This window comes from Drosophila teissieri, chromosome 3L (assembly GCF_016746235.2).
Source record: "Drosophila teissieri strain GT53w chromosome 3L, Prin_Dtei_1.1, whole genome shotgun sequence".
Taxonomy (NCBI): domain Eukaryota; kingdom Metazoa; phylum Arthropoda; class Insecta; order Diptera; family Drosophilidae; genus Drosophila; species Drosophila teissieri.
In genome coordinates this window covers 7,459,183-7,482,346 of record NC_053031.1, presented here as the reverse complement: position 1 = coordinate 7,482,346, position 23,164 = coordinate 7,459,183, and the positions used below count along the sequence as shown (strand labels likewise).

At 45.8% G+C, this 23,164-nt stretch overlaps 4 protein-coding genes across 5 annotated transcripts; 3 read left to right on the top strand and 1 right to left on the bottom strand.

Annotated features, from left to right (window-relative positions):
• Positions 1–247: 247 nt before the first annotated feature.
• LOC122615876 (YTH domain-containing protein 1) lies at positions 248–3,976 on the bottom strand. Its single transcript, XM_043791041.1, has 3 exons — positions 3,826–3,976; positions 2,777–3,676; positions 248–2,659 (listed from the first exon to the last, which is right to left on the bottom strand). The coding sequence occupies exons 1-3, from the start codon at positions 3,839–3,841 to the stop codon at positions 1,404–1,406; spliced, it is 2,172 nt and encodes a 723-aa protein (XP_043646976.1). The 5' UTR covers positions 3,842–3,976; the 3' UTR covers positions 248–1,403.
• Positions 3,977–4,114: 138 nt separating this feature from the next.
• On the top strand, positions 4,115–6,461 carry LOC122617028 (spermatogenesis-associated protein 5-like protein 1). The gene is made up of 3 exons (XM_043792669.1): positions 4,115–4,982; positions 5,044–5,844; positions 5,901–6,461. Exons 1-3 carry the CDS (start codon positions 4,127–4,129, stop codon positions 6,395–6,397), a joined length of 2,154 nt encoding a protein of 717 aa, XP_043648604.1. The 5' UTR covers positions 4,115–4,126; the 3' UTR covers positions 6,398–6,461.
• Positions 6,462–6,537: 76 nt separating this feature from the next.
• Positions 6,538–7,521, top strand: LOC122617423 (brain protein I3). Its single transcript, XM_043793274.1, has 2 exons — positions 6,538–6,750; positions 6,804–7,521. The coding sequence occupies exons 1-2, from the start codon at positions 6,684–6,686 to the stop codon at positions 7,103–7,105; spliced, it is 369 nt and encodes a 122-aa protein (XP_043649209.1). The 5' UTR covers positions 6,538–6,683; the 3' UTR covers positions 7,106–7,521.
• Positions 7,522–7,980: 459 nt separating this feature from the next.
• LOC122617360 (iduronate 2-sulfatase) lies at positions 7,981–9,972 on the top strand. Of its 2 annotated transcripts, XM_043793200.1 has the most exons (4): positions 7,981–8,299; positions 8,357–9,377; positions 9,430–9,603; positions 9,699–9,972. In XM_043793200.1, exons 1-4 carry the CDS (start codon positions 8,096–8,098, stop codon positions 9,836–9,838), a joined length of 1,539 nt encoding a protein of 512 aa, XP_043649135.1. In that variant the 5' UTR covers positions 7,981–8,095; the 3' UTR covers positions 9,839–9,972. The 2 variants fall into 2 exon arrangements, with proteins under 2 accessions (XP_043649135.1, XP_043649136.1); XM_043793201.1 differs by lacking the exon at positions 9,699–9,972 and having other exon boundaries at positions 9,420–9,546.
• The last annotated feature ends 13,192 nt before the right edge of the window (positions 9,973–23,164 follow it).

The window sequence follows — 23,164 nt, the reverse complement described above, 5'->3', positions numbered from 1 at the left end:
CTAAATATCTCAATATGTAAATCCAGGATTGGATAGTCATTAGAAGAACATAAGTCAATTGCAAATCCATTTTAACTGTCAAGAGCGAAACCTTGAAGCAAATAGATAATTAGTTTGGTGGGAAGTCATTGGTGAATTTCAAAAACAAATAACTCGAAAAATTACTGCGCAATAGGAAGCAAATTGCCATAATCCCTACTTAACACCTTGTTTTTATGATGACACCCCAATAAGGTACAACTTCTTATGGTTTTTGCAATCAGCTTGAGTCTTTATTAGCCATCAGTCTTTCTCTCTAACTTTCTTCATGCAATATATGGGGTTCCAAACTCCGTCCAGTTTCCATCCTCGTTAAATCGAGATCCTGCAAAGAAAAAAGAGCAAACTCCTAGGACTGTCCGGGAATGTATTTTAAGTGTTTGTCGACGGTCGGAGCTCTGGTGAAGCGTGAAAATGTGGCAGTCATTGAGTGAAATCGATGGGGGATTGGTGCCCAGCTAGTGGGCCAAACTGTTCGCATTGCTACGGTTCGTATTGCTATTGGGCCGAAAAGGGACCCGGAGCGCATCACTCCGGGCCAAAATGTAGGCGGATGTGTGTCTGTTTCGGGGATAAATGGTCTTCTGTCGGCAAGACATGTAGTTGTTAAATATGATTGCATTAGTTTTATACTACGTATAAGGAAGCTTTGATCGGATCGAAGCGACTGGACCGACCCTCGTCCTTGAAGTTAGGTAGCAGTGGTTATAACTTATAGCCCCCATTTGGAGCTAGGCTCCGCTCAGGTCTTTGAAAGTCTTGGGGGGCACAGTGCCCCTTTTGATTTTCGGTTTGCTTTTGCTTTGTCCAACTCTCGTATTTGGAACTTTTGGGGTGGTGGGTTGGAGAATGGGGCTTTGTGGGGTTTGGCACACACGATACACACATCACTGATTGATCACTGCTCTCATGTTAACTTAAGTTCGTTCATGGTGTTGTTGTTGGTTGTGGTTGTTGTTGTTGGGCGTCTCTTTAAAGTCTCTTTCTCTCGCTTTCTCTCGCTACTTTTCGTTTTGGGGTAAATAAAGTTCACATTTTCTCTCTTTCATTTTGTATTTTTTTTGTGGTTTAAAATATTTAATTAGCATTAAGATTTCTGCTGTATTGAAATTTGCTTAAGTCGTAAGTTTGTTTTTTAATCTTAGTGTGGGTGGTGGGGGTGTTTGGTGAGCGGGACAGAGAGAAAGGGGAAAGAGAGTTGTATCGACTTCAGACGATAGCCGTTTTTATCATATTAACTTTTCGCTTATACCGTAACGCATTCAATATTTCTCTTTAAATTTTCACACGCGAGAGGATTAGGATTACACTTTCCGATTCTAGCGAGGCCAGGAGCACGATCTCGTTTAAAACCTCGATGCGGCCTAGCGCCTGTTGTCCCGATAGCTTCGCTGGCCGCCACCACCGCCACGCTCACGAAACGGTCGCGAATCCCGCGAAGATCCGCCGCCACCGCTGCGATTTCCGTACTCCCGTCGACGACCGCCCGCGGAGCCGTTGTTGCCGTCCCGATTCCGATAGCCGCCGGGACCACCCATACCGCCACCGGATCCTCCACCTCCACCGCCGCCCATGCCTCCGCCTGCAGCCGCTGCCTGGGCAGCAGCTACACCGCCAGCTCCATTGCTACCGCCATTGGCTGCTCCGCCGTAGACAGGGAAGCCAGGTGGTGGCACTGTGGGCAGGCCAGCGTTCTTCCAGGCAGCAAACTCCTCGTAGCTCGGCGCCTTGTCGAAGCCCGGTGGTGGTGGTCGCTGGGGAGGCGGATAATCCGGCAGAGGCGGTGCACCCGGTCCATCGTAGTACCGCACCGGTGGCGGCAGCTGCTCGTACATGGCAGCCGCTGCTCCCGGTGGCAGGGCTCCAGCTGCTCCCGCCCCAGCACCTGGCATCGGCAGCTGGGCAAACGGAGGAACGAAGGGCAACGGCGGCAGTTGGCCGTGCATGTTGCGCATGTAGTCCGCCACGTATGCTTCAGCAGCTGCAGCCGAGGACATGTAGCGTTCCCATGATGGTATGGCCATGTCGCCCGGTCCGCCGGGTGGTGCTCCTGCTGCACCTCCCATCTGGCGATAGGGAGAACCGCTTCTCTTAAAGCCACCGCCCGGCGGAAGGCCCATGCCATGATGCTGACGGTACGGGCGATGGTGTGGTGGTCCGTGGTAGCTCCTCTTATGCCGCATCGGGCCGAGGTGGTCGTGATTCGCTCCTCTGCCTCCGCCACGACCGCCCCCTCCATGGCCTCGCGAGGATAGACTCCTGGGCGGCTTGTAGATCACGTGGATGCCTTTTTCTCGCATAACTCGGGCTGTCTCCTTGGATTTCTTGAGTATGGGGGTGAGTTCGATTTGCTCATCCTCGGGGAAGAGGCGACACAGCTCGCCGCCAATTTTGGGCTCAATCTCCTGGCCGTCGCGACCGATCTTCACCGGCTTGCCCTCGTTCCAGGTGTTGTGCAGGTGTAGGGTGGCGTTGAAAGACAATTCCTTGCGGCAGATCCAGTCAAGCTCGATGACGCCGCCGAGTGCCTTGGGCGAAATACTAGGCGGCAATACCCAGGCCACCTGAGGAATGTCCCGCCGTGAGGGGGCCGCCATCCGAGCAAAGCCTGCAAATTTACCTGCAAGCAGAATCGGATTACAATAAAGGTTTTGTTGACATTGAGTGTGTGTATCTTATTCTAAAGCAATTGAGTAGGTTAAACAAGTGAGAAACATTGTTTACTCCTTTAACATACCACTCTCGTTGACCGAGAAGATGAGCAGGACGTTTCTGGCCTCCTTGAATGCCTGGTTAAGATTGGCGTCGTTCTGCGGCAGCGTGGCCCACACACTCTTGTTCTTAGACAGCTGGACGTTGTCGCTATTGTTGGACTTGATGAGGAAGAACCGTGTGTCTCGGAATAGGTAGTTCAGCTTAGTCATATAGTCGTAGCCTTTCTGTGAATGTGAATGCGTACCGCCGCCGACAGAATCCTTTTCCGGTGTGGAGCTTTTGGAGCTAGCTTTACCCCGGCCGTTGCCGCCTCCATTTCCTCCGTTTCTCTTGTGCTGCGTGCCTGAATCCGAGTCAGAGGACTCGCTGTCGGACTCCAAAGTTGGAAGACTTGGTTTCTCGTCCTCAGCCTCGCTGAGATCGCTTTTGTGGCCAGCAGAGTCGTTAGCACTGGGAGGTTTCTTGGTGCGCGACTTCTTGACGGGCGGTTGTCGGTCCTCGGGATCCGGGGATTTGGCCTTGACCTTATCGGAAGGCTCAGAAGAGGACGTTTTCTTCGACTCGCTGGCCGTACGTTTCTTTTTCTTGCCACCATTTAGCTCCTCGGGAGTGGGTTCCCGTTTAGCTTTGTTCTTGCCGGAAGACTTTGAGGATTTGGTCTCGACAGCGGGTGTAGGGCTTTCCTTGGCCGGCTTCTTGGTCTTCCGCTTACCACTGCCCACCAGGGAGGATGTGGCAGTGCTCACCGAGCTGATACTGGGCTCCGAGTCGGAGGAGTCCCCGCCATTCGATTCGGAAGCCTCACTCCTTGTGTTGAACTCAAAGTCTTGCAGCTCCTCGGCAATGTCCGCCTCGTTCTCGTCCAGGCCCAGGTGCACTGCATCCAAGTCCGCCATCTCGCGCATCGGCAGCGTTTGTTTACCTGCTCCGAAATCGGAAATCGGAGAACCAGATGAATGGAGCACCCACGCACACGCACACACACGCAAGCCAAGAAAAATATAGAGAAAAAAGCCGATCGATTAGCAAGGTAAGAAAAGGTCAGTAAAATACGGGTTTTTTAACACTCACTGGCTGCTCTTGGCATTAACTGTGTGGACACCGGTTTAGCGCCACTTTTTGTCCACTTTTACCGCAACAAAACCCTTTTTAATTGCAAAATTACACCAATTTTACAAGGCTTACACACAAATTCTGCGTCACAGCGGCGACGAATTGGCGATGGCGTCAGAAGAGTACAGCTATATGTCTGCAAGCCGCGACTATCGCACAACTATCGATAGGCGGATGCAGCTGAAGTAAATAGCTAGAAATAGCTAAAATACACCGCAATCGATTATGTTATCGCTCTGAACGAAGCGAGGTAAACAAAATGCACGACAACCAGTTGGATTTCCCGGCTTTTCCGCTTTCCCTGCTGGACGACAGCGATCTACAGCCGCAACGATGTTATATTCCCCTGGAGCAGGATTCTACTGAAACAGGATGGTATCGTTGCCACCTTAGCGACGGCAGCTACGCAGTTTGTTGGGTAACTCCGCGTGCCGGCAGTGAAACTTGTTGCTTCCTGGATGGAATCGTAACCTCCTTGACGCCGTTCTGCCCCACCAATCAGCGGTTGGTGCTTGTGGAGCCACTAAAGTTAGTTTCCAGCCTGCAGCGAATTTCATGCGTGCTCACAGTCACCCAGGAGCTGCTGCAGCGACCTCTGGTTTCCCTGGAGGATCTGGAGGACGATGTGCGAGTGTTTCTGCGCCACCTGAAGCTTACCAAAGGTTGCTCCGTGCAGCACAGACGCCTTGAACAGTTGGGCATTGCCAGTGTGCTGATTTCCGATGCTCCAGGAGTTGCCGATGACGAATGCTTTGAAATAACGAGAGATGTTATACTACTCCTGGTGGACATACGACTGGGAACGCCCTTTTCATTGGACTTGACCTCAAAGTATCTGCCCCACAACTTCGAGCAACCCATGGAGCATTTGGAGCAACTCCTGGAAACCTCTAAAAGCAGCTTTTCACACAGATTCCCTACTACAGCACTAGTTGTGGGTCCGGTGGGCTGTGGAAAAAGTCGTCTCCTCAGTGAGTTCCTGCGTCGTCACAGCTGCAACTGCTTTTGCATTACGGCTAGCCAGGTGCTGCGCTCATATCCCGGCGAAACCGAAGAGGAGTTGAGGAGGATCTTTCAGGCTGCTGAAACTTTCAAGGAGCAACTGCGTCCATTATGTAAATTTTTCAGCGTTGCTTAAACTTCATGAAACCATTAATACTTTTATATTCGTTTTAGTGCCAATTGTGATACTTATTGAGGATCTGGAGCTGCTCTGTCCCCTAACGGGTGCCGCCGATACAAAAAACTATAGCAATTCTCTGCGGATTTCAGCTCAGCTCTACAAACTGATAGACGCACTTCCGCAAGGCATTATATGTCTGGCAACTTCTGGATTCCCGGACACCTTGCATGAACACGCGCGCAGACGGTTTGTGCGAGAGGTGTCCATCGAGATGCCCACCGAAGAGCAGCGCAGACAACTTGTAGAACATCTCTGCCTAGACAACGAGCTAAAAATCTCAGAGACTTCACTCGATCACATAGCGAGAAACACTCAGGGATATGTGATAGCGGATCTAACACTTCTTTTGCGCCGTGTTCAACAGCAACTTCTAAACAAAGATGACTTAAATTTAGAGCAAATATTTCACCAGACGCTGCTACAAACTCAACCGAGTGCCTCTCGATCGACAGATGTGCGGGTCGCCAAGATGACGGCTGGCTTTGAGGTTATTGGAGGAATGGAAGCGCTGAAACGCACCTTACAAGTCTCGGTTTTAGCGGGTCTAAGACAAAGCGCCGCTTTTGCCCGGTTCGGACTAAGTTTGCCAAAAGGAGTGCTGCTCTATGGACCTCCAGGATGTGCCAAGACCACCGTGGCCAAGTGTCTGGCCAAGGAGGCTGACATGACCTTCATTGCCACGTCGGCGGCGGAGGTGTACTCTCCCTACGTCGGTTGCGCGGAAAGATTTATTTCGCGGATTTTTGACACAGCGCGAAAGAATGCACCCTGTGTAATATTTTTGGATGAGATAGGTAAGTCGCCTAAGGGTTATGGCCATTAAAAGTCATTAATCCACTCAATTTTATAGATTCCCTTGTTGGCAGGAGGACGGTGTCAAGTGGCGGAGGAGGTGGCCAGGTACAGCTGAGAATTCTTTCCACGCTGTTGACCGAAATGGATGGTATTGTGGGCGGTGGTAGTCAGCAGCATATACTTGTGGTTGCAGCCACCAATCGTCCGGATATGATCGATGATGCCCTGCTGCGACCAGGTCGCTTTGATAAGCTCATCCATGTACCAGCCCCAGATGAGGAATCGCGCCTGGCTCTGCTCAAACTCCACTCCCAACGAATGCCTTTTCATAAGAATGTGGTTCTCGAGGAGATCGCTGCGCGTACCGACCGGTATTCTGGAGCGGATATGTGTAATCTCTGCAATGAGGCGGCCATCGAGGCTTTTCAGCGTGATTTTGAGGCCACTGAAATCGAGCTACAGGACTTTGAAAAAGTATTGGCCAAGCAGAAATCCTCACTCACTCAAAGCCAAATAGATGGCTACTATAAGTTTGCTCATAGGTTTTTATAGAAAAAGATGTATGTGCAGTTGCATTTGTTACTTTTGCCTAAATAAATATATTCTAAGCTTTCAATACTTGACTCAAATTCAAATAACCGATTTACGATATATATTTCGCGCAGACGATAACTAATCGATAAGAATAGTCGCTTTCAGCTGTTGCAACGATAACTGACTGCGGCAAAACAAAGAAAACACGCAGAAAAAGTTAACGCAATTAGACGTAGTAAAAAAAGGCTAGATTTTTTAAATAATACGGAGGTAGTGAGTCACGGAAATAAGCTTTCCGGCCACAATGGCAGATACCCACAAAGATGCTGCGCCGCCGAGCTACGAAGAAGTCATGAACAGTCCCTCGCAGGGTAAGTAGTAATGAGCTCACTAAGCCCTCCAATTAAATCCATATCTATTTCAGATTCCCGGACGAACGTGGGCGTGCATCAGGGAGCACCCAGTGCACCGCCACCCAACATGCACATGCCAACCTACGGAGCTTTCGAGACGACGCCGGTGAGCGTGGTGATTCAGCCGGCTCCGGTTGCTATGCCCACGGAGATCATCGTTGTTGGCGGATGCCCTTCTTGTAGGATTGGATATCTGGAGGACACCTATTCCGCCTGCGGACTGTGCTGCGCCATCTTCTTCTTCCCGCTGGGAATCCTCTGTTGCTTGGCCATGCGCGAGAAACGCTGTTACAACTGCGGAACTGTTTTCTAGAGTGGATTACCCGAAAATTATCCATAAAAAAACCCCAAATGTTGATCCCCATTTCGGCTTTCGTTGTTGGCACCCAGTGACTATATCACAAAGCTTCCATTCTTTGGTTATTGTTAATCGTTAGCTTAGAAATCATTATATATTATGTGTAAATATTATTCATGCCAGCCTGCGGAATGCCCCCGATTCCATTCCAGTTCGGAACATGGTCATGTACAGTAAAATATGCCTATCTCGAAATCAAGACATTAATCCTAGTTATGAAAAAAATCGTTAAAAAAACTGTTAAGAAATGTTTTCCATTGAAAGAGTGTTTTGTCTTTTTAAAAGGTTTTTAAGTGACATAAGTTTTAAACTCCAAACAAATTAGATAATATATATGTATTTAAATAAAAGCTTTGCAACATTTTTCAATATATTTTATGGTATAAGCTTATAATTACGGATTATACATACATAAGAGATATGAAATGAAGTCGGTTGTATATACTCGTAACTTGTTTAATTATTAATTTTTAAATATCTGGAGCTACAGATGTGATATTTTTGTTACTGAACTTTCACTGTATTTGCAAAAAGTGCACTGTAAGCGTCGACGAGGCGCGCTTCCGTTAAATTCAATTGAAATATAATGGAGGGCGGTTTTGAATTGCGCCGCCCGTCCGATTTCTCTTATCCATGCTCTTTGGACTTTACCGCGCGAATCAGCAAGCAAGTGAAACATGGCACAAATATACCCTTCGAGTACAGCAGAATATTAAAAACAATACTCTTCATAACTCGAAATTATTTTAGATTTTTAACATTATTATATATGTATTTTTTGAATATTTAAATTTTTATTAATTTTGCAAACAAAATGTATATGCCGCTGATATAACCCCTGATCAGATTTCATGGGCACAGGGTAGCACAACAAACTCGCCGGCATCCACATCCGCCGTGTCGGCATCTTCGAGTAAACAGTTGTGAGCTTCCTTTGCCGTAGACATGATCACTGCTCGTCTCCTGTTCTCGCTGATGATGCCAGTGCTGCTGGACGCAGCTGCTCCGCCACGACGACCGAACGTGGTGATGGTGATCTTCGATGATCTGCGTCCAGTTATTGGCGCCTATGGCGATCCGCTGGCCAGCACACCGTATCTGGATGACTTTGCCAGGGGAAGTCACATCTTTACAAGAGCTTACAGTCAGGTTGGCAGCCTCCGGACATTGAAATGTGAAATTATAAAATATATAATGAATTTGTAGCAATCTCTGTGCGCACCCAGCCGGAATTCACTGCTCACAGGTCGAAGACCGGATACTCTGCGTCTGTACGATTTCTACAGTTACTGGCGCACTTTCACCGGAAATTTCACCACTTTGCCGCAGTACTTCAAGGAGCACGGATATTACACCTATAGCTGCGGAAAGGTCTTCCATCCTGGCCTCTCCTCCAACAACACGGATGACTATCCCCTAAGTTGGTCGGCTCCAGCATTTCGTCCCCGTACCGAGCAGTTTATGAACTCGCCCGTATGTCCCGATAAGGAGGGTATTCTCCGCAAGAATCTCATCTGTCCAGTGGAGCTGCAAACCCAGCCGTACAAAACACTGCCGGACATCGAGTCCGTGGCGGAGGCACTGCGCTTTGTGGAGTCACGGAGCACGCGGAAGCAGGAACCCTTCTTTCTGGCCATGGGTTTCCACAAGCCTCACATTAATTTCCGGTTTCCACGGCAATTTCTATCAAGATTCCACCTCTCCCAGTTTTACAACTACACGGAGGACAGCCTGAAGCCGCCGGATATGCCGGCAGTGGCCTGGAATCCCTACACGGATGTGCGGGCCAGGGATGACTTCAAGCACTCCAATATATCGTTTCCCTACGGGCCGATATCGCCACTTCAGGCTGCTCAGATACGACAGAGCTACTACGCCTCGGTGTCCTATGTGGACGATTTGTTTGGCAAGCTGATTGGAGGATTGGATCTGGATGAGACGGTGGTGGTGGTGCTGGGCGATCATGGCTGGTCCCTGGGCGAGCACGCCGAGTGGGCCAAGTACAGCAACTTCGAGGTGGCTCTCAGGGTTCCGCTGATCATAAGAACTCCGCAGTTCCCTCTCGCCCAAGCAAGGTTTCATCACGGGATCACAGAACTCCTGGATGTTTTTCCCACCTTGGTGGATCTGGCGGGATTACCCAAATTGCCCAACTGCCAGAGCTCCGAGGAGTTGACCTGTGGCGAGGGAAAAAGTCTTTACCATCAACTAATGGGACTGGGAAGGGGTAAGTTACATACTTACTTATACTTACTTATACTTATTTTAGTCTCTCCTAGCGGATGAGCATGTGGCCCTCAGTCAGTACCCAAGACCCGGAATGCTGCCCACAAAGCATCCAAACAGCGACAAGCCCAAGCTACGGAATATCAAAATCATGGGCTATAGTCTCAGAACCGATATATATAGATATACCTTGTGGGTGAGGTTCCACGCGCAAAACTTCAGTAGAGGTAAGAGGATACATATACCTTAAGGAATTAATCGATGTCAATCGTTAAATAATTAACCATATCATAATATATGTATTAAATATTACCCTTTCCAGACTGGCACGATGTGTATGGCGAGGAGTTGTACGACCATCGCCTGGATTCTGGCGAGGAATTGAATCTGGTGCCCCTGCCACAGTTCGATGATGTGCGTCAGCGTCTCCGCCTGCGATTGATGGAGGTGGTGGGCAGCTAGTGGAGATCGGTGATCCTGGGCGCCTTCCCCTTTGGAATCCCTCTGATATTTAAATAAATTCATAAGCAATAAAGGCAGCGCGACAAACGATCTCGAGACGGCGAAATATCTTGTCGCCATAATTGGAATTTAATACTTCCGGTTGGGCAACAACGTTTGCGAGACGCCCAGACATGCTGCATATTTTTCGCTGTAATTTCTGCGATGCCCCCGCCTTGGAGACCGCCTCCCCATCTCCCCATTCCCCCGGAGTTCCCCATCCAATCTATATATGCACAATATATGTACAATCCGATCCACTGAGAGCCGCGCATGCGTGACTGGTGTCCATTGCCTTTTTGGCTTCGTTTTGGTGGATTTTTGTGAATGAAATGAATGAAATTTCATTCAACGTTGGCGGCGCGCGTCTTGCTGCGTTGGCGTCGGCAGCGCCGTCGACGCCCAAATCGGGAGCGGATGGGGAGAGGAGTGTGGGGCCACGGCGAGGGGGCTACGTTGGCGACTCTTTTCGAGCTTTCATTTTCGCTTCGGCTTGTTGCCATGCCAGTGAAAAGAAAAGCACTAAAAGAATTTTCGTTGCAAACTAAATTAAAATTTTACAGCACTTACAGATACATCTATAGATACAAATAGAGATAGAGATGGACGGATAAAAATAGGCTGGCTTAGATACTTCTTGTAATATGACATTTTTTAAAGCGCCTAGAAGCAGGCAACAAAATATTACACTTTTGCTACTTGCATGGCTTAAGCTATATCATTTCTAAGACTAAAATGTCAAAACAAAATAGTTTCAATATTTTCTAATATCTTCCTTACTTAGATAAGTTACAGTAAGTTACATAAGTTTTTACTTATTGTAAGATCTAGCCAGCACAAAGTAACCACATATTTTTCGCTGTGCACTTCCCAGTCTGGTAATTAAATCTGCAGCCCGCTGCTTGATCGATGTGATCCCCCTGCCCCCTGCCCCGGGGACCGCCGCCCCAGCCCCCGCCTTTAACCCACTCTTTCTCTACGTGCTCTCTAATGTGCATATTTGGTGTGGGCTGCGTTTTGGGTTCGCCATGTGGGCTGTCTCCTCCGGAGGTGATTAAACTGCATTTTGGCAGCACTTTCAACCACACACCACACACATTTCAAAAAAATATGTGCCCCCAAGAAGGCGTGGCCATTTCAACTTTATGATTTTTGTCATATTTCTCGAGACTTTGTGGCTTTTACAATTCCATTCACTAATTTCCGCTGATAGTCGTTAATTTTTTTGCGAGCACAGCTATAGTTTATTGGCTCTAAATTTGCTTTTAACAGACTTTCGATTAATACAATAAGATATAAAAGACTAAATTGGCGAATGACTCATTTGATACAAATTCTCTACAATGTTGTTTATCTAAAAAGATGTGAATGTACATATCTAAACTTGCATGCAGATGAATGAGTGCAAAGTTGGTAATAGAACTATTTAAGGTGTGTTTACCCCCCGACAGCCTGCCCCCCTCCAAGCCCACACTTAAAATTATTTACCACATCCACCAAGCATAACTTATTTTTACATTGCCATTTCCGTTGTGGGCTTTCCACTCATTCATTTTCTTTACCGTTGCTTTGTTGACAGCCTTTTTCTTTAATTCGCGCTAGTGTTCCTCCTACCAATGGGTGGGTCCAGTCCCCTTTCGACCCCACCCCCCCTCCCTTTTCCCCAATTTGGGCATGCATAATGCAGTCGAAGGGGGGAGGGGAGGGGCATCTAGCCTGCCATACTATATACCTAGCTCGTGTGGGGCCTTTGGCTTGGAGTGTCTGTTTCGGCTTTGAGTTTTGCGGCTAACCGCAGCACAGTCGCATAGCGCGTGTGTTATAATAATCTATGGCACTTTAGAGGTTTAACCGATGGCCGGATAGATACAGATACAGATATATCTACAGATACATTTACAGATAGAGATACAGATGGAGCTGGCAACAGAGCTACAGCTACAGTTCCAGATAGGCTGGCTGAGATGGATAGCATGGCCAGATACCCAGATACTCGGATACTTCGATACCGGCTGGGAGCTGTGGTAAATGTGGCAGACACTCGGGCGGGCTGGCTCTAAACTGTATTATATATCTGTGGCCATAAAGCCCACGAGAGCAGATTTCGACTGGCCTATACACAGGAAAAAACAAACCTAAAGTAACTAGACATTGACAGCACATTCAAGCTATAGTTCCCTAAGACTTTGTTCCTCGTTTCTGATGTTTGTCTAAAGATTTCGATATAGCACTCAGAATTATGGCGTGCCAAATCTTATATGAATATGATATAATTTCCCCCAAAAGGTGTCACATTATTTTGTTTAGTGCAGTGACAAAATATAGCGAGTAATGCGAATACAACTTTAATTTGAATTTGTAGGCTGCTTTGCCGTTTATTTCTAAGCAAACTCAAATGCGTGGGCGGCTCAAACGAAATTGCAAAAGATGCGTAGGCAGCGGCAGCGGCAGCGGCAGAGGCAGAGGCGTCGGCAGAGACGCCAGCAGCACCGTCGACAGCGACAGCGACACAAACAACATCAACAACTATAAAATGTGTATAAAGTGGATATAGTTCATCAAGCGGACCGAAGTCGGCCTTTTACCTACACATCGGACGAGGCTCGACAGTTCACAGCGCACAGTGTTTAGATCCAAGTGTAAATCGGGTTCTCCAGACCCCCTGCATATATCTCGTACACTGAGGAAAATTCTTCCATCTAAGACTAAGACAATATTGTTGTTTATATATCTAAATACATAATAGATTACATGTTACTCTGCAGTTCTCTCCATCTTCTTTATATTATGTCTCTAAACATGGGGTTTCTAATTACAAGAAAAATCAATGTTTATCAAAGACAAGAGCTTGAGTACAGGACGTCCAAATAATAAAGACATGGTTTGGCTCATTAAAATATCAAATTACTTAGTTGTATTCAGGCAAGTTTATAAACTTAGTGGAATATACTTTTTTCCAAGTGTAGCTGTACTCGTAGACATAGTTGTGGCTGCCGGCCTCCCGCTGTAAAAAATGCTAATTTTCGTTGACATGCCATAGTTTGGCTAATGACGAAGGTTGTTTGTTAGCTTTGTCAGTTGACTTGACGCCGTTGCCAAAAAGCAAGAAAAAAAAATTAAAATGAAATACACAAAATAGAAGAAGAAACTTAAAACTGGTTACCATGTGTGTGCGAGAGAGTAATGTGGATGGCTATGGTGGACTGATATGGAGGGGGCTAAAATTTCTTTTGACGGAATTTCCATGAATTAATGCCGCTGCCGGATTATGCCGCTCCTCAGGTGTCCGGCACTTGTGTGCCTTATATATGGTCATATACCGATATAAAGTCGTAGGCCTAAGCAGATCTCAAGCTGTGGCAATCCGGAATTCTATGAAATACTGCACGGTTCGGGGGATTTCTTATCGCTAAGTGATCTTTAGCTGATTGAGGATCATCGGCGGTATGAAATCCAATTCAGTAGCTTCAGCTGATCAGTCGATCACCTCGGTCAGACTCATTCATTAGCCCTTATTAATTTGATTATTCGGTTTTGTAATTATTCATGAAGCTAACGAACCTATAACAAATGTATAACTTAAGAGCTCAAAATTAAGTAGATGGCTACTGCCAGATTTCAGATAGTGATCATTTAGTATTAAACGAAAACAATATAATCGGCTTGAACTTTGCACAGAAAAATGGTAATATCAATTTGTACAATAATCAATAAATTATATCTGTTATATAAAGAAGATTATCTTACCCATATTCTCTCAGGCACGCTTCCTTTAAAAATCTCAATTTGGTGATCCCTGTTTCAGCCATTTCCTAAATACCTCTTCATGCTTAAAACTTGACAAGTCGAAATGTGTGTTTCCTACGCCCACAGCAACCGTGTGCTCTTGGCATTTGATCAATGTCAAGGCCTGATCACTTCATCGCACCATAACTACGATGGATCTTGGAACTCGGATCTCGGATTTTGGTATGTACGAGTACATGTGTACCTGTGTATGCCCTCTGCTCGCCGCCATCAATCTCCAACAGCCTTGGCCAAAAGGCGATCAATAAAAAGTTAAATAAATAAAAATGAAACGAAGACGACAAAGACGCCAAAAAGAAATTGCCAAACAGAGAAGTTTTGTTGAATGAAATTCACGCAAGATCGGACTTTTGACCATTCAGAAGGGAACGACGTACAATGAAGTGGAAAAGAGGGTCGTCTTCTGCTGGCTGTCGTGTAGCAACGAAATAATTTATGGAAATTCAAATTTATTATCTCCTTCTCCCCCTCCCCCCCTCCACACACACACACACCACTTTGAAGCGTCCAAAATCGGGCCTGTCCAGGTCGAAAGAGATTTTTCGGTCCGGGGCAAAACCAATTCAGCTGGAATGCAGGCCCAAAAGACAACACATTTGGCCCAGAGCGTAAAACGAAACGAAACAATCAAGAATGAGTGTAGAAATTCCACAATGAGCCCACGCAGGGACGCCTTTTGGGGGCAGCAAGATGGCTTGGCGGCGGGGATTGGGATTCCGGATCGGAGTAATCAACGTTTAGCCAAACGGATTAAGCCGAGAGCCCTCTGTGTGCTGCTATAAGCAAATATATGTAAAACCGTATGCCCAAAACCCCTGCACTACACTCGATATGGGAGCCAAGTGGGCGGGGTTCGTCTCTTTTGGGGGTATGTAGGGGAGGAGGGGTGTGTGTATGGAGCTGGGTTTCAGGGGGTACGAGTGGGTTTGTGAAGAGTGACCGACCGCAAACAGTTTGAAAGCCCCCGCTCTGAAAAACAGGCAGCCGCTGTAACGCGTGCTAAACAAGTTTCTCGATCGGTTCCAAGAGCGCGTCTTTGTCTTTTGTCTTGCCCGAATACCCTGTAAATGGAATCACGGAAAAGGTATATGGGTGCCTAGGTGAGGAAACTGCTAATAGTTGTCTTAAAGCCGCTTCTCATTATAAGCTATGAGCTAGAACTCGTGGCATACTTTTGGGAGTTCTAGAAGTTTATACTTAATGGTTATTTTATTACTTATTACCAACGTATATAAACGTATTTTTAGCTATTTCGAGTGTAAGTTTAAGATACAAGGTAAGTTTAAGTCTTGGCCAGAACTCAGTGCTTGGCAAGCTGATCTTTTCTTTATTTTGGCTGTGGCACAAAAGGTTGAGAACCGGCAATGGAAACTGAGACTGAAACACAGCTCTCTGGACTGGCTGCGATATAAAAACATTGAGAAATCGTTTTCCTTTTCAGTGATGCTGCTGATGCTGCTGCCGTTGCTGGGATGTTGGATATGGGATCTGGGATCTCGGATCTGGGATGGGGGATGGATGAGGGGCTGCTGCTTCTTATGATAATAAATATTTATGCTTTTTCTGGGCTCTGTCAGTTGGGGAGACCAATTCAAAGACGGACAGCGAAATAAAAATCCCATTTCCCGCTCCCATTGTGCTTTATTTACGGCCAAATAATTCAAATTAAGCCTGCGATCCGTGCGCATGTATGGAGTATCTGCTATACATATACATATACTATATATTCATATCGCTGATGTATCTGTATCCGCGAGTATCGGTATCTGCGGCTGGATATCTCAGCACCAGAACAATGCCACCGCAAGGGGCCGCGTGCCAAAAAATTTTGATGAACTACACACATTATAAATGAGAACGAGGTACCCCCTTTTGGAGGCCCCGTCTTCGTTCGCGGGTTTTTCGGATTTTCCTGGAATCCCCAGTCGCCGCTTTTACTCATTCTCTCCTCAGCAATTTGTTGGCACTTTTGTTTACACTTTTGGACAACAGAAAACAAAACAAATTAAGACGGGGAGCGCGGAGCTAACAATGAAATGATTTAAACAATGTTTTGCTATTTTACGGTTTACACCTGTTTGAGTTCAAACTATAAATATCGAATGCCGTAAATATATCCTCATGGCCATGGTTTCCAATTCGAATTTATTTTCGCCCCACTCGCCATTTTCACCCTCCCCCCAAATTTTCCGCACACCGCGCGATCGACTAAGATTGTTGTTTGAATTTTCACCCGAAAATTTTTACGCCACGATTTAATGAGCACTTCGGGTTAGTTGAAGGCAATTTGCAAAGGCGCCAGTTTTGTGCTAAATGTTGTTTCAAATATTTTCCCAGCCACGTTTGGCAAATTTCTAATTATATCAAGAGCAGGAGAAAATTTGTTTAAGTTAATTCGAAGATCAAGAATGTCATATAAAACTGAATAAAAACTAAATACTTAGTGTACATATATAAAGAAAGGGTAAAATGCCATCTGCTTAGTTTATTTTTAGAAACGTATAATACTTTGATAACCATATTTACAAGAAATTGTTTTCCGCATGGGCTATAAATGATTTACCGAAAAAGATCTAACCAGCTCCGGCGAAACATGAATATATTCATTTCGCATAAATCTTGTTTTATATCTGGATGTGCTTCAATAAAAATCACACACATGGCATTGCATTTCCAATGAGCGGACAACGGAACCGCCGGACAAGCGGACATACGGACAAGTGGCCAAGCGGACATATGGAGAGTCGAGCGGTTTGCTAGTCCAACAAACCTAAACACATTGGATCTGATGGCTGTGGATTGGATGACTGTGGATGTGGAGGTGGATATGGCGGTGGATATGTCGGTGGCCCCCAGTCAAAGTTGCATATTCAAACAGCGGACACGGGCCAGGCCATACGTTCAGTACTTAGTATTTAGCATACGACAGCAACAGCAACATCAACAGCAACATGGGGCAGTGCGTTGTCGTCGCTTTGGTTGCCACTATACGAGTATCTTGGTGCGGGTGCCGCGATTGATGATGGTACAGCTAGCACATCAGGGAGGAAGTGCTCTTCCGGTCTTGTAAATGAAAATATGTATTTTTCAGCCGCCGCCGCCGTTGCCGCCTCTGTCGCTGTTGTTTTTCCCTCTTTTTTTTTTTGTTATTTTATTTAATTTTATTTTATGAATAGATTGCGTTACGCATACAGAAATAGGCGAGCGACGACGCCGAGTGCCTGTGAATGAGCCCAGCAGCGGATGGGACGCAATGGTATGGTATAGTATGGTATAGTATGGTATGGTATAGTGTAGTATGGTATGGTATGGTATGGTTTGAGATTGGATGGGATATGGCATGGATCGCTGGATGAATGACTGACTGACTAACTGGATGGATATGGATGTTGGCTTGTGTGTGGCCCTCGCATGGATCGCTCATGCTTAATGCTCTTTGGGGGTTTTATGTTTATCCAAATAGGCAGCGGCATTGTATAAAGTAATAGCCGGCGACTATAGCCCGATGTTGTGGGGTGCTAATAAATAAATCGCATTTGATGTGCATGTGCTTATGCGATAACTACTGTGCAAGGCAACCACACTGCGGTTTACACTCGACTTTGGCTGGTAGGTGTTGTTCGAGGAGCTCTATTCAAATATCACCAGCTTGACTTGAGCGCGCTAATGATTAATGGTTATTTAAATTAATCCATGCAGCTTCAGAAACACGGCATCTAAAGATTTCAATTGAGTTAATAACTTTGAGTGGTGCACAGGGAAATTAGACATGCAACTGAATCCGTATATCTATAAACATTCCTCACTGATATTGCCCATAAATAAATAAACCATAAACTAAATCATATCTATTGCTCTCTAACTACTTGTTTGGTTAATTATTTTGTTGCATTTGCTACCTTTGAGATATTATTAAACTAGCTAGCTGAACATCTTTTCCCCATTCAAGTGCTCAAGTGCACACTGTGGTGCACTCAATGAGTTCCTCTTCACAAAATCCGAGCCCAGTAACTTGATATTCAGTGAGCAACTGCGCCACAACAACAACAATAACAACAACAACAGCAACAATAACAACAACAATGATAATAACAACAATTACAGCAACAACTCCTATTGTGAATGGGCTGCGTACAATTTTTATTCAACATTTACATTCCCATTTGCATTGATTGTGCATGACTCTATGTAATTTTAATCACAACACTCGTACTCGCACTCGCGCTGTAAGAGGGATTTCCTGTTATGAATATTCCATCAACATAATTATTACTTACGACTTGGAATTAACTTTGGGCATGGGCTTTTCGAGCCGTATACGCAATCATTTCCGCCCGTCCGATTTTTTTTTGTTTTTTTTGGGATTTTTTATACGGTTTTACTGTTAACAGTTAATTAAGTTGATATTCGTGGAGAGGAATGAAAATGGAACAAAATTCGGAGAAGTGAGTGTACCCAAAGTTGACTTACAAATTGACCCCTTGACCATAAAACATTGTACGGCAAAAGTGGACGGGTTGGTGGTGTAATCTTCTGGTTCCATTTAGCCATTCACAAGATCGTGAGTCAGTGAGATCAGTAAGGAATTTTTACTGTCGATTTGATTAATTAATTAAAGCGCAACCCTTTTTCAAGTGTCGGCGGCATTGGCACATCTCAAAAACGATGTCATTCAGTTTTTACAAACTTCCGCGACCTTTGACGCCGAACTTGAGCGATGATTAAGCCAATCATCAGCTTGGCAAAAAAAAAAAAGGAAATACGTTATATGACTCAGTTTCGCTGCCTAACAAGCCAAGCTCGTTTAATGACCTTAAAGGACGTATCGTATGTACAAGGAAAACTTCTGGCCAGATTTCTCTGGAAAACGCAAAGCAGACGCAGACGGCAAAAAACCAAAAAAAAAAAAAAAAAAAACAAGGCAGCGAAAAAACGCAAGAAACCCAAACATAAACAGAACCCAGCGCATAATAATAAGTGCAGCCCCGCCCACTTTTGTGGGCTGGTAGGGGGAGGGAGGCGGTCGTGTGTAGGGGATCGGAGCAACTATTAGCCATAATGTTTGGGGCCGTGAAGGCCTCGCGCAGGAGGCTGCAATCGCTGACGAGCCGCAGACTCGGAGTCCCAATCTGCAGAGGAGAATTGGAGACGGAGCTACAAAAGGCACTGGAAGAAATAGTGCTCTAGCTTGGAAAGAAAAGCTTTGAAACTGATTCAGACAAGAAGGTTCTCGGGGAAGACTTAAATAAGATGAAAAATACAAAAATCGGCTTTGAAACTGATTCAAACAAGAAGGTTCTCAGCTAAGACTTTAATACTTTTAAAACTAGAATTAGCTATAATATTTAAATATATATTAAGCAGCTAGAACTGCTTGCATTTTCGTTGAGTGCATGATCGTGCTGTGGATGAGGACTGCGGTTGGAGGAGCGACGGGAGAACTTTGGCCAGCGTGCGGCTACTGTGCAGCACCACTCTGCTGGCTGGGATTGGGATCTTGGGATTTGGGGGCACGTTGGAGGGGATGTGGGGCAGCTGGGAGGGGGAACGGGTGAACGGGAGCGGGAGGCGACGCGGGGCGAGGGCACAACCACTCGGCGGACCAGTTTGCCACGCTGCAGTTAAGCCGCACGCACTAAAACCGAGCCAAAGACCAAGACGACGGACTGCGAGGAGAAGGCCTTTGTATTTGGTTTATTTGTCTGGTTTTTTGTGTACAGGTTTTCTTTTATTCATTATTTTTTTTACCAGCGTCATCGTCCACACACAAGCACACACACTCTCGCACACACAAGCACACACAGCCGCACTCGAACCTGTAGCTCGGCTACCGTGCTACGCTTTATGTGGAATACACTGGGCGAAAATGCGCAGAGGGTTTTTCTTTGCGCCTGTGCTTGTCTGTCTTGGCTGCTGCGCACGCGCTCTTAAAATGGCCAGACAGCGCCGAAATTCGTTTGAATTATTTTCGAATCAAATCGCATAATAAAGAAATCCGACGGCGTATCTGTGTGCGCGAAAATAAATAAATAAGAAAAGCTTTGAGTGCTTTGGGGCATTTATTATGGAGCTGTCCCAGTCGAATCGCTGCCTCTGTCGATTTATTATTTTTGTTTTTCTTTCTTTTTTTTTGTTTTTATCTCCGAAAATAAACAAAACTTCAGGGCACATTCAACGCCGGCTGTGTCGCACTTTTTGGCTGCTGCCGTTTCGAAGATACCCTAAACGAGGGTATTGAAATTTGTTCTTACCTTTGGTCACTAGGTCCTGGATTTGCTATATATGTGTGTGCTTAATACCATATCATTTTAGTTCAGACCTCAATAGCTTAGTCAGTTAGGAATTTTAAAGGCGAACATTTTTTTTGCAAGGAGAAGTTATTTAAAGAGTCTTCCAACCTTATTGACTTGTAGAATTCTTACAGTGATTATAGTGTTTATAACGTTTTTTCGTGGTCGTAGAAAGTGAGCTAACAGATTCGGTGCTAAACCTTTTCCGATTTTCGTTGGGTTATTTATTTTTATATGCTGCATTTTCAAACGCGCCTCGTTAGCGAGATCTCGCGCCGGCCACGGGCCAAAGTCTCAACTGGGTCTGGTCTCTGGTCGATGGTCTCCGGTCTTTGGGACTGGGACTCGGATCGGGATTGGGATTGAGTTTGGGTCTGGATCTGGGCTTGGGCTTGGGTTTTCTGATGGGTGCGCGGCCACATGCATATTTGATATCTTATTAACACCCCACAGCTGAAAAGGTGAAGCGCACCACTGCGAGCAGAACCCAACACACAAAATAAAGAAAAACATTTTGTTGTCATCTCGGGGTGTCATACTTGGAATAGTTGGAAGGTGATGGGTGTCGCTGGGTTTTCAAGTAGGTAGGAACTTTACCTGGAGTACCGATGCTTGGCAGCGGTTTCACGCTTTGTTTTGGCAATACTCCAAGCTTTAATATTTGGGAGTGATATAAGGTACTATATGAGATTGCCATTTCATCGCCAGATCTTCAAACAATTCCTAGAACTTAAGCCTGCTGAAATGGAGCACAATCCGCTTGGTCAACCAATATTACCAACGACTAATCTTGCCAGCACCTCCAGCATTTTCTTCACTAAAACCCAGCATTAATCACAATGTTTTTACATTTTTTTCCTTTTTTTTTTGATTTGTTGGCAGTGGACGGTTTTCCTTAAATTTTTTTGTACACAGCCGTGGGGCAGAGCGTATAAAAGCGAGCCAAACAAAAAGAACAACCAAAACAAACCGTATCTCTGCGGCAGTCGCTAACAATTTGTGCAAACATCGGGCAACATTTCAGTACGAGAGTATTCAGTATTTCAATGTTTCAGTGTTTTCAGGGGCGGAGCAGGCGGCTTGTGAACTGATGACAACGGATCTCTGTGCCAAGGGGAAATGGAGATGGAGATGGAAATGCCAACAGAAACCGCATACCGTCAACAATTATTTGTCCAGAGATTACTTAGCTTAAATACGATTTATATATGTGTGTGCTCAATGCTCATATGCTCAAATGCTCATATGCTCGTATGCTGGGCCGTATCTATGCTAGATGTTAAGTGCCTCTCGTGGATGTGGAGACTGTTCCCCATCATGTTTGGCATGACCTTGTGAAGGATGTGACCAAGAATGTGAGCCACGACCAAAAACGAGAAGACTAACGCGAAGAAACCGGGCAGAAGAAACCTCGCGTCAGCCAAATAAAGCAAACACAACTGGAGAGTCAGTCAAGAAAGTGGAGGATGGAGCATGGAGCTTGGAGCATGGAGCATGGAGCATGGAGTGGGTTTTCTAGAGGAGATCTGGCGGGGCGAAGACTGCAGAGAAGCTCTTAAGAATGGGCGAAACAGCATTAAAAAAGAAAGCCAGCGAAACGGCTTAAAAGCCAACTCAAGAGTCATTCGCAGCTCGAGAGCGCCGTTTCCGCTCAAAACAAAAAAAAAACGCCAAGTCTTCGTCTTCTACTTCGACTTGTGGCTTATAATAATGATGATCGCAATCATAATCACGATGATGATCATGATCATGATCTGGTACACAAGACGGGCAGCCGCATAAACTGCCAACGCCATTTAAGTCATAATTTAAGCCACATTCCAGACGCGATCCTTCAGAGATTGCATTGCGTGCCCGTTCTCGTGAAAGAAACCCAAAGATACTCGTACATTCATAAATTCGCATCGAGGATCGTTCGTTTGGCTCGTTGGCGTGATCTCGGTGTATTTCTTATGGCCAAGAGATGCCTCCTTTTGCCTCGACTTTTCAATTTGCCCCTACACTAGGCAACAAATTAATGATTTTTGTTAATTGTTTTCGAGCTGTTTCCCTTGGTTTCCCTGATGGTTTCCCTTGATGGTTTCCCCTGGCTGTCGCCGCATATTATTTGGCGCATTAGCAAGTCTCGAATTTCGCCTGGCGTTGAGTTATGAGCAACTGCCCTAGTCCGCTTCCCCCTTCGCACACTTCAGTCAACCCAACCCCCTCCCCTCCGGCTTTTCTCTCTCTTTTTCCTCTGGCGGAGTTCTCCAGACATCTCGTCATTCCCACGCATCTGGGCACGTACGAGAATCTCAAGTGGAGTAGGAGTAGCCGGCGACGGAGATGGAGATGCAGCTGGAGGAGGAAGACGGCGAACAGCAAGCGGGCACTTAAAAAAATATCCAACAAATCATAAGAAGTGTGTGTAGGCCATAAAAACTAGATGATTGCTAAAAGATCCTTTAAACTTTTGCAGGAAAAAGTTGTGGAATTTTCCAAAAAGCCACAATAAGCTAATTTATTCTTAAAATGTTTATATCTTCCTTGAAGGTATTTTTCGTGTAGGGATTGTATTTATATTGTTAATATTTCTCTACAAAATTGCACAAGAATGATCCCAAATGAAGTGCTATTTTTGGAGAGTGTAGGAAACAAATGTCAGGCCGAGGTCGGGACTCATGCCCATGGGTTGCTTGTGTTACAAGTGTCGGCCCACAATGAGGGATTTTTTATAAACCGGCGGGAGGGGAAGCCGAAACATCCGTTAAGCGTTCGTTAAGTGTGCGCATGCGTGGAGCTCTTTTGTCGATTCCACCGAACATCCACCAGGCATCGGATGGGATCGGATGGAATCTGTTAGGATCGGCCCAGATGGAGGGGCAGTACTGTTCACTACTCACTACTCGCACAGCATATAGCATATGGCATATGCCGGGGCATATCCTGGAGGGCTTATGAGGCCGGCACTTGAGCCACACCGAGTTGAGGAGAACAGGAAACATGCCTAGTTACCAGTACCACAGTGGGCGTCGAGAGCTGGAAGGGGAGGACAAGTGCCTCCATCTCTCTTTCGCCGTAATTAATTAAAGAACCGTCATTCGATGTAGGCGTCGTTTTTGGCTACCTCCTCCTCCTCCTTTTCTGCGTCTCCGGCGAACTGCGCCCCCTCGATAGGCATATAAAGCTTAATTAAAGCAAATTAAAGTGA